Here is an 11030-nt window from a genome sequence, read left to right as displayed (position 1 = left end):
GTGTCAGTCTCATGTTCCGTGTCCCAGTGAAAGTGGCAGGAGCCCAGTAAAGGTCAAGAGAATGTAATTATATCCCAAATATGAGTACTTTGGAAGAATTGTATGATTGTTTCTAATCCTCACTCGTAAAATGAGATTCAGTAGCCTGTGGACCTTTCAGCCAGGCCACATGTAAAAGGTTGTTCAATGCTGCAAACCAGTTTGTTTTGTAGAGCAAGACCCATTCCTTCTTCCTATTAGGTCACTGCTGAGAGAAGCCGGTGTAGGTGCCCCGTCCCCACCCGTAGAGAAACGCCCAAGACCTGCAACGTCTCCCCCTAACCCAGGACTCTGCAGGGAGAGAAGCGCAGCCTGGACCCACAGCCCTGCTCCCTCTGCCTTGCTGTTAGGCAACTTCTTCTGAAAACCTACCCAGCAGAAGCAAAGCTCCAAGCAATCCAGACATTATATTAATTTCTGTTGGCTCTTACAGCCCCACCCTGTCTTCAATTATATTCCTCAAAATGACGGATGAAAGGCAGATTCACTCCCTATCCTCCGCTCTGCCCAGGATTTTCAGTATTGCGAGTTTGGGCTGTGTGGGGAGCACAGGGGATGTGTTTCTGGGGGGAGGATGGACTTGTATTTCAGGCGCTGCGGTCTTAGCGAGGAATCTGAGCTGTCAGACTCCGGCTCTGTCCTTGAGCAAGTTACTTCACTGAACCATCCAAATAATGAATATTCTAGGATGCTGCCAGCCTTGGGTAGGCGTCGTTTTATCATCTCTGATCTAAGCAAAGAAATAAATTATCTCACTGGAGCATGGAGCCTCCTAACTTGCACTGGTGAGGAGAGGAGCACATCTATATATGCTTGGGGACACTCTCCTACCATGGTGACAGAAGCCACCTGACTGCGCACACAGTCCTCCTGCCCAGCAGTAAATGGGAGGTGGCGGAGCGTACGAGTGCGGGTTTTCTCTGCCCTTCTGCCCGGAGGTGACGGCTGCTCTCAGGGCTCCCTGTCGGGTGTCACACTCACCACCAATGAGGATTTATCACAACTGCTCCTGTGAATATGGACATACTTGAGTCAAAGGTTACTTGTGAGTAAGAGTTGCTCGGAAATTCCACCCTGTAGGGAACAGCAGCCTCCGTCCCCTGGAGAGCCGAATATCCTCTCATTACAGCAGTCTGCAGAGAAAGGTACTTGCTCTGGCACAGCCAGTTCTCTGACCGCTCCTCTGGCTATTGCTTGCCTGGCTTTGGAGATGGTGCGCCCATGACTACCTGGGCTGTGCCAATGCCTGCTACTGCTCAGACAAACTCAGTCAAGAAATGCGGAAAGCTCTTTTCCGTCTTATTTTGTGCTCAGCAGGATCTTAGTAATGGCAAAGACCTGCGGGATCACATCCGAGTCCACCCAGCGAACTGAATATATCGCCCATGGATACTCCCTTTCCTCTCATCTTTTCCTTTATCTACGATCACCACAAATTGAGGCAGCACGGACAGCAATTAAAGTAATTGAAAAATAACTTCAGAGAGGTACTTCATACACTTCAGCTTCCATCAAGTCTGTGTACCAGACCCAGAGAGAGACAGGGACTTCCAACATTTAGCAGGCCAGATCTTCGCACACCGCGAGCAAGTTCTCTTCTTGTGTTTGCATGGCCAGAGAAAGATAAGCCACAAATGGGGAACTCTCACCTCAGAGATTTCAGAAATCTCGCGGTAAAGCACGTATTCGGCCGACTGCCTGTCGTGGAGCCAGGTGACAGACACCTACACCACCATAGCCCTGGTCTGGGCACTACTGCAGTCGCCATTATTCACGCTTTTCAGAAGTGAGAATTTGTATTAACTTCCCATTTTTGTTCCACAGACTCTACCATAGCATGTGATATAAAAATGTTTATTGGACTAAGAATAAACTAAATACAAATTAATAAAAGATAAAAGGCACTTTGATGTTATAAATACCAATGTTTCTTCTTTGTACATAATCTAGGGCAAATTTTTTTCTTGACTTGTTGTAAGGTTTGCATCATACAAAAAGCTGATGACTCATAAAACATTATTTTACTTTTTGGAATAAGCTGCTGACATGTAAAGTATCTTCCTTGTGAACTGGGATTTCTAGAGGGAAACTGCCTATGGGCTATTTATTCTTGGCATAAACAGCAAGACTAGCCAGCCCCGTGGGAAGAAGAAACACCCTATAGGTGACACCCCCTTTGGAAGGTATAAATAGAGATCTGCGGCAACAACCACCCTGCAGTCTGATTCAATATCAAGCTGTGCATCTTGCTTTGGGCTTTGGGCTGGATCTGCAGCTGTCCTCAAAATGAGTTGTAGTATTAAGCAGACAACTGGCTCTCTCAGGGGCAGGACCAGCGGTGGCAGCTGTGTTATTGGTGGCGGTGGTGGCGGTGGAGGAGCACGGATCTCCTCAGTCTCTTCTGGAAGATACACGACTTGCGGGATAGGCGGTAGCCGAGGGTTTTCTGGTAGAAGCTACTGTGGTGGTGTGAATTACGGAGGAGGACTGAGCACTGGCAGTTTGGTTGGTGGAAACTATGGAGGGGGCTTAGGAGCCGCCGTCCTCGGAGGATGTTCAGGCATTGGATTCAGCGGTGGCAGTGCTCGCTTTGGCGGTGGCATTGGAGGTGGCCTTGGTATTGGTCTTGGTGGAGGGGTAGTTGGAGGTGGTTTTGCTGGTGATGGCATTCTTCTTTCTGGTGACGAAAAGGTCACCATGCAGAACCTTAACGACCGCCTGGCTTCTTACCTGGACAAGGTGAGGTGCCTGGAACAAGAAAATGCTGACCTGGAGTGCAGAATCAGGGAGTGGTATGCCAAGCAGGGCCCTTTTTGTGAGCCACGGGACTACAGCTGCTATTATAAAGAAATAGAAGATCTTCAAAATCAGGTAACATCATTTCTCAGCTGCTTTCTCCCTTGTAAGCTTCTCCCACGGTGTCGGTTCACAACTTACTGCCGTTATCAGGGGTAACATTTCATTGGCGTAAAATGCTTTTTGTAAACAGCCATTAAGACAACTGCCTGTAGAAAGCCCTTGAGCTCAGAGGCAAAACCTTCAGTGTTTGGACTGTTTCCATTGCTTTTATTCATCAGATATATTTGAAGGGGAAAATCTTATGTGCAGGGTATACATCTGGACCGGCTCAGTAGTCTTTCTGAATTAGGTTTGTGCCAAGGTGCTTCAATGGATATATGCCAAGAAAGCAACTAAAAGAGAAATAAATAATGGATTGCATTAATTTGCCTGAATCTATTTTATTCTGTCATCAGTCCCGCAAAATTCCCGTTAAATGTTATTTCCTTTTTTTACAAGTTTACTCTTTCATACAGAGTTGGGAAATATAGGACATCTAATTAAAAATGAGAACAAAGAGAGCGTTGCCGTAACACATTTTGAGTACGCAATTTAAAATTAAAAACATTTGTTTGCAAAGTGTGTTTGGCAAAAATTCTACGATGTCAACGCACATAGGGGTAAAGTGAAAAGAATCCAGGAAACAGGCAGAGCGAGGCAGCCTTATAATTAAGTCTTGAAACAAACCTTTTAAATCTCTCATCCATGAAAGTAAAATTTAGATTTAAAAGGTTAGGTGGATTGTGGCTGCTCCTGGACAATGCTAATTATACCTCCCTGGCTGTCTGCATCTGAACCACGTTAGTTAATATTTTAGTGCCTTCACCGTACTCCACTGAACGCTTGCCCCCCTGACTGCTGCACTCCTCAACCCCCCCACGCCTGCAGGCCAATATTGAAAAAAAAGGAGAGAGACCAAGAGGTTGGGGCTGGTAGCCGCAGCCAGTGGGGACACGTGAGCCCGGGGACACAGGGAAGAGACTTCAGGAGTGAATGTTCTTTTTCCAGATTGTCTGTGCAACCATAGACAACAACAAGATCATTCTGAACATCGATAACAGCAGGATGACAGCCGACGACTTCCGAGTGAAGTGAGTACCCCATGGCTCACAGCCGTCCCCTTCCTCTGTCACTGCGCTCCCGCTCACGGCGCCGGTGAGAGGAGCTCCCCGAGAGGTCTCCTGGGATCCTCTGGTCAGGACAGCTGGAGGCTGTGCAGAACAGCTCTTCATCCACTGCCTCTAGAGCTGTCATCATTAGTGGAAGCTCCAGGATGGAAAGTTTGGGACAATAAGATATTTTTGGGTGGAGAATGGAGTTCTTCAGAAAGCAGAAGGGATCCACAGGCAGGGAGCAGCGTGGGTTCACCCGAGCTGCCATTCTGGCAAGTGGTGTCTCTGGAAGGGGAAGCTTTTGTCTTTCCCTGTTGGAGTGTAGAAATGCGGTGAGTGACACCTCCGCCCCAGTGAAGACACTCCGGAGAAGGCAGACCGAGGGTAGATTTGACGGAGCAAGCCTCAGACTGCTTTTCTTAGTGTCCCATGAGGCCAGCTAGGAGAACACTGGAAGAAAGATGGATGTCAAATGACAAAAAAAGAGCAAAGGGAGGTGTCAGACACTGACTGCTCTTTCTTCCTTTCTTTCTCACCCTCAGGTACGAGACGGAGCTGGCCCTGCGCCAGAGCGTGGAGGCTGACATTAATGGTTTACGCCAAGTCCTGGATCAGCTGACGCTCTGCAGGTCTGACCTGGAGGCACAGCTGGAGTCGCTGCGGGAGGAGCTCTGCTGCCTGAAGAAGAACCACGAGGAGGTAGGGTCCTGCCCCTCTCGAGTCAAAAGCAATAATTCATGCTGGATCCACCACCCTCCGTGGTCGCCAGCCCTGGGGTGCTGGCCGCGGCCAGGCAAGTGGTTGGTGGAGACAATTCATGTGAACGAGGAGCTGTAAATGTCCAGCAGAGAGGGTCTCTGCCAGGGCACCTGCTCTTCCCTACAGGGAAACTCAGCTCCCTCGGTGTTTTCCTTCTTTTTACAAAACTGACACGATCTGGGTGGTGTTTCCAGGAAATGAACTGTCTGAGGAAACAATCGACTGGAGATGTGAGCGTGGAGGTCAACGCCTGCCCCGGCCCAGACCTGAGGAAGATCCTGGAGGAGATGAGGTGCCAGTATGAAACGCTGATTGAACGCAACCGCAAAGAAGTTGAGGATTGGTATGAATGCAAGGTGAGTACACTGACACGGTTCTGATTTTCCCGGGCTGACACCCAGACAATGGTTCCGCAGTGGTTAACTACACGTTAAAACCCCAAAGCGTACAGTACCAGTGTTTAGCATTAAACTGACCAAGTGACAGAGGAGATGCTGCAACTCTGCATCCCTCTCATGGGGTGACAGGAATGGCTGCATATTAGTGAGACTTGAGGCAGGAACTCTTTAGAAAGCAGCAAGCGGTGAGGAGAACGGGACAGCAGTACGATTAGAAGAGCAAGAGGAATGACGAGCATGGTTTGCACTCCATTAGGATGAGAGGGGTCACCCAGACCTTTCTCATTTCATGTTTTTGGGAGCTTCTCTGCCCTTTCCTTAATACTAAATCTGACTTACAATAAACATTCCCTGAACATCTTTATTCTGCATTGGTGATTTTCAGATTGAGGAGGTGAATCGGGAGGTTATTACAAGTGGTCAAGAGGTAGAGACGTGCAACAATCAAGTCACCGAACTGAGACGCCAATTGCAGGCCCTGGAAATCGATCTCCAGGCTCAGCTCAGCCAGGTGGGTGGTGAGCGGGGGTAAAGCTCAGCTCTCACCGTTCCGCCTTGGTTTAAGAATTCGTCATTTAAATGCAGTGTTTCTCATGCCTGTACTTGTACTGTGCCACGTGTCACTGCTCAGAGGGACAACCTGGAATCCTCGCTGGCTGAGACGGAGTGTCGGTACAACAACCACCTTGCTGAGCTCCAGAGCCAGATCACATGCGTGGAGCAGCAACTGGCTGATCTGCGTGCGGAGATGGAGTGCCAGAACCAAGAGTACAAGATCCTGCTGGACGTCAAATGCCGTCTGGAGCAGGAGATCCACACGTACCGCTGCCTGCTGGAGGGCGGACAGCAGGACCTTATGTGAGTAGGCTCGAGACGCACAAAACAATACAATAAAATACCCGTGTCCTGGGTATTTTAACATAGAAGCGAAGTGAGCAATAGGTAGAGGCACTGCACAGCTCCTTCACCCTCCCTGACCTATTCCTTCTGCCTCGCAATCAACGGCGATACTCTGCTTCCCTACCCTGTGCCGGCCACTGCCACAAGAAGAAAGGTCACTGCAATATTCTGCCAATTTTCTGCCAAAATTTAAAACAGATTGAGAGCAGCAGGGAAAATGAACAAAGTAGTTTTAGTTTATCTGTCATTTCCTTCCCTAAAATGATGTTTTCATGTCCCCTTAGTCAGCAAGGAGGAATTGGTCAGTCTTCGGGTCTGGGAGGAGGAGTCGCAAGAACAAGCGGAATAGGAGGAGGAGGGATCATTAGAACAAGCCACACTTACACTTCATCTTCCCAGATGCCATCCTGTGCAGCTGCGGAGATACAAGGTAAGAACTCCAACACTGCACAAGATTTCCACAGTCTGTTTGAATGCAACAAGCATAGGCACCAACACAGATCCTTCCCACGCAGCTTACAGGGGCTATTTGCAACTTTTATTGTGAGGCTACTGGGAGATACGTGATGGGAGGCCACAGAGCAGTGGCTACGATGAGCGCTCTCAGGAGGCTGTGACAGCAGTAGCTGCGACTCTGCTGGGAAGGACAAGAACTGCAAAAAGGGAGGAGGGGAAAGAGGGATAGGAAGGAGAAAGAGAGAGTCAGCAGGGAAGCAAGCCATGGAGAACATGGAGAAAGGACTGACACGAAATCTGGGACAAAGGAAAAAGTAGGAGAAAGCAGAGTGCCCAGAAATCCAAAAAAAAGAGCAGGAATCATGGGAATACTGGCAGAGGACTCCCAGTAATATTTCAGGGGGAAACTTCCAGCCAAACTGAAAAAAAAGGAAAGAAATATGGCGACAGTTGATCCAGGAGAATGAGTGTGAGCAGGAGCGTTGTTCTGGCACAGACCCTGGTGCCGTTCCCTCCCCCAGATTGCTGCTGGTGCGATGTCTGCAGCTTCCACCATTTGGCATTTTTATGTAAAAGGGCAAAGCACGCCCAAGCTAGCTACAAACCCCATCTGCCTGACTGGCAGGCAACGATCAGACCTTTCCAGGAAGGGACAGTATTTATCTGAAATTCTAATTGAATTGGCTTGTGAAATGATCCCATGTATAGAATGACAGTGTGGGAAAGAATCTATTTTTGCTATAAACAAAGTAATGTTCCCTTTGATCTCTCCAGTGCCTTGCAGAAGGATTTGTGATTAAGCAGAGAAATGAGAATATCCAACGAGAGAACCCTGAAGCAGAGCCATGGATGAAGAGAGAGAATATTTACCGTACGCCTCTGCAAAGAGCAAGGAGCGTGCTCTTTTGTATTACTCAGCCATGCTAAGCACTGTGTCAGAGGGATAAGCAGATCGTTGGGCCACATTCTGCTTTGTTTTGCTATTTGCTTTTTCCAGTCTGTATTGCTGCGTGTGCCCAACCACCATGACTATTGCTGGAGTTAACCAGTTAACCAGGTCACTAACGTACCTGCTGGTGAAAAAATGTCTCTAATAAAACTTTGCTTCTGCCTGATGCAATCAAGAAAACTGTGTCTGGAAACTGAGTTCCTTCAGAAAACCAGGTGCTGATCCACACACAAGGGTCAGCTAAACCGGTCCGGGTCATACTCCACTGGGAACAAAGCCGCTTTGCCAGCGGGAGCCAGAGAATGGCCTCGCTGACCTTGCAGGTCTTGCCCACCTCCTCCCTGTCGAAGGCTGTAGCATACGTTGCCCATTCCTGCGTGGCATCGTCCCCCGCTGTACCCAGACAGCCCCATCAGGCAGATGCCTGTGTGCTTCCCACGGAGTATTGTGCTAAAACACAGTTTTAGACAAATTGTGAAAGTCAGTGAGGAGACTGTCATCTGGAGACAGACCGCCTCGGCCCCAGCCTAGCGCTGACACAGCGGGGCTGGGCCCTCTCATACCCCATCATCCAGCCCGGGGACTGGGATGAGGTTGAAAAGGAAATCTTGGTCTCCACAACTGATTCCATTTCTGCTGACATGACTTCTATTCCAACCTATCCCTTTCATTCGATAGGAATCTTCCCATTGGGAAAGGAACTGGAGACAAAAGGTTTCTTTCCTATCTATTTTGACATAGTGACTGAGTCATTTACTGGTCATCCTTCTGTTTCAAAGAGTTTCAACCTGAACATCAGGAACTGCCGAAAGATCATCCTTACATTAGACATGCCTTCTTTGGAGAACTGGAGAGGGCAGGATGGGAGCTGAAAAAGTGCAGCTCAACAGGGAATACGATGGAGAAAAAAGCCAGCTGGGGCCTTGGGATACACAGAGCCATTATGTCTTAAACCTCACGAGAAAGGCAAAGATCTCTCCCTCCTTTGGGCCTGGAACAGCAGCCGTGTCGTGTGCATGCGTCCCGGCACTGACCTGCCTAGAGAACCGAGGGCAGCAGTTTGGCAACTCAGGGCCCTGGAGCAGTTCTGGTGGGAGCAGCCATGGGAACCGGCCACGGGGAGCTTGCGGAGTCAGTCTGGGTTTGGAGGCTTTTCATTTAAAAGTCATTATGAGCTGGAGGGCGTTTTGAGCATTAAATTGTCTGTTGGTCCAGAAAAACAAGTAGCAATTGGTTTTACACGTCCACTCCACCCTGCAGGTTCCCAGCTAAACCAGCAGCACTGGATACGGCCGCTGCTACTTCTGGTACACTGTGATGGGGCTGTTACAGAAAGAGTCGTATTCACTCACGAGATGACCCCGCAAAACAAAACTCCGGATTATTGCTTTGCTATCGAAAGCTGGAAGTTGTGGAACAGCCAGCCTCAGGGCAGGAGGAGAAAGGGTACAAAAACACTTCAGGATCGTCTATACAGTACAGTGTGGCACACCTTTTTAGCGTCAGTTCTTTTATTGAGACACAAATTTCTCTGTTGCTACAGAAATAGACTTAAAACAACCTGAAACCTTCCAATAAAGCAGCATTTCCAGGGCTGTGGATAGCAAGTGTCCACCATCAGTGTATGAGGGAGCAGGTGAAAGGTGCCCTTCTCCTGCTGGAAAAGACCACGGAGAGCAGATGTCTCAGTGGTTTTTCTTTTATTTCATCTAACAGGCACTAAAGCCGATCGTAGCCAGGGGCCGGAGCACAATAAGAAATTGGAGCACTGGAACAACTGCAAGAATGCCTCGAAGAGCAGGCAGAAGCTTTGAAACCACGACTCTAAATCAAGACTTCTTTAAAGATCAGTACCAGACACTAAACAGAAAGTCCCAGGCTTGTCGCAGAAATCTCTCAGGAGACGTGCAAGGCCAGCACTTTACAAGACATCAAAAAGAGATACTTATCATGGCTAACATGGCAAATTTCCATTGGTTGGGCTCCTCTGTGTGTATCCCCGTTGTTCTCAGAGCTCTGGCTGAGAAGTCAGAAAGCAAATCTTTCCTTTTTTGTTTCCCATTGTCTTCTCCTCGCTTGTTCAGTGCAAAGAAAGGGCACAGCTGCCCTTCCTGGCCTTAATGCTTCCCAATCTACCAGTCCTCACACTCTCATTTCTAAAAATATAAAGATACTCTACTGACACTCTTCCAGTTTTCAGTCTTCTGGAAACTCTAGGCTACCCACCATACAGAAAAGCTTGCCACTTTCTTCTGGGAGCCCCAGCCCGTTCCCACCAGGTCTGGGCTAGTCTCCTCATCTTGCGAACTGCTGCTGACATCTAGCTGCTCCACCTCAGGCCCTGTACCCATATCAAAGGCCTTCCCACCCTTCCCACCGGGTCCGGCAGGTGCAGAGCACGCACTTTCACAGAGGAGCTGTCCTAAATTCCTGAGAGGTGAAAGAGACCTAATGACACGGCCAGAAGGACTCCGATGATCCAGACTTTGTGAAGATGCCTCTGGAAAGCCCCCGGGAGTGTACAGACGCAGCTCCTGAGACACTGTGATGTTGTTTGTGGACCTACAGGTTGGGATGCGTCTGGAAAGCAGCTCATGAGAAGGCAGCTGGTGATAAACAGTTCCCCAGCAGAAAACACCAACCCATATATTAAAGAGCTGCAAATTATGGAGCTGCAAACCTTGGGCTGGAAACTACATTTCCATGCGATTTCCATATTTCTTTGTGCTAATGAGACAGACCCAGGAAGCTTATGAGTTCAAGTAACTGAATGAAAATAGCAGGGAAAGCTTAATTTATTTTTTTAAGGTCTTCAGAACAATAATTTTATTTTAGCTTAACTAGAGCACCCATTTCCTGAAGACAGAAAGGAAAAATAGCAAGAAAGAGGGCAAGCGTGCGCCATGGATGGATCCCGGCAAAGGGGCTGCCGACGGTGCGCAGCAGAGAGAGGTGCGTCTAATGGACACAGCCAGAGACCCACAGGGGACCAACGTACCTCAGAAGAGCAGGAGCCGTCCTCTCTGCTCTCCGCAATAATTACCGCAATAGGCACGTAGACATCCTCCACTCCCACGAAGGAGTAAGTCATTCCCTGTTTCTGCCTGCATTATTCTGATGTGCTAAAATGATAACTGTGGAGCAGAGGGAGGAATGTGCGCTCACTCAGAAAAGATGCTTGCTGCAGACAGCTCTTGGGAAACTCCGAGGAATCATACGCGGGACAGGCGAAGCTTCAAGCCATGCGATATTACATCAGTTTCGGTTCATTCTTACCACCACACCCTGACTCCAATTATGTTCTACAGTCCTAATAATGAAATCCAGGTATTCCTTCCTATACACAATAACTTTATTAGAGTTTTTACCTATTCTGAGCTTCGCTACTCTGTATTTGAGGACTGCGTAGAGCACAACTGGGAAGGAAGGGCAGGCTGATGTTCAGGCACCGCAGTCTGACACAGGAGCCCTGGGTTCAACTGCAGACTGCCAGAGGCCACTCTTTGTCTTTAAGTAAATCACTTTGAGCAAGTGTCTCCACACCTCCGTCTCCAGCCTGCTAGAGATATCACAGGAATG

The 11030-nt window shown here is 48.6% G+C and overlaps 1 protein-coding gene across 1 annotated transcript; it reads left to right on the top strand.

Annotated features, from left to right (window-relative positions):
* Positions 1 to 2325: 2325 nt before the first annotated feature.
* Positions 2326 to 7631, top strand: LOC104290067 (keratin, type I cytoskeletal 19-like). Its single transcript, XM_009889115.1, has 8 exons — positions 2326 to 2910; positions 3886 to 3968; positions 4532 to 4688; positions 4943 to 5104; positions 5532 to 5657; positions 5778 to 6004; positions 6331 to 6476; positions 7277 to 7631. Exons 1-8 carry the CDS (start codon positions 2326 to 2328, stop codon positions 7300 to 7302), a joined length of 1512 nt encoding a protein of 503 aa, XP_009887417.1. The 3' UTR covers positions 7303 to 7631.
* The last annotated feature ends 3399 nt before the right edge of the window (positions 7632 to 11030 follow it).

This window comes from Charadrius vociferus, unplaced genomic scaffold (assembly GCF_000708025.1).
Source record: "Charadrius vociferus isolate BGI_N301 unplaced genomic scaffold, ASM70802v2 scaffold1677, whole genome shotgun sequence".
NCBI lineage: Eukaryota > Metazoa > Chordata > Aves > Charadriiformes > Charadriidae > Charadrius > Charadrius vociferus.
The sequence above is the reverse complement of the archived record's forward strand: the minus strand, read 5'-3'. Positions and strand labels throughout refer to the sequence as shown.

Bases quoted from the DNA above. Each gene is read 5' to 3' on its own strand.
- LOC104290067 (XM_009889115.1), top strand. From the start codon at position 2,326: ATGAGTTGTAGTATTAAGCAGACAACTGGCTCTCTCAGGGGCAGGACC. The intron at 2,911-3,885 runs GTAACATCATTT...TTCTTTTTCCAG, and splicing joins TAGAAGATCTTCAAAATCAG to ATTGTCTGTGCAACCATAGA. The intron at 3,969-4,531 runs GTGAGTACCCCA...TCTCACCCTCAG, and splicing joins GCCGACGACTTCCGAGTGAA to GTACGAGACGGAGCTGGCCC.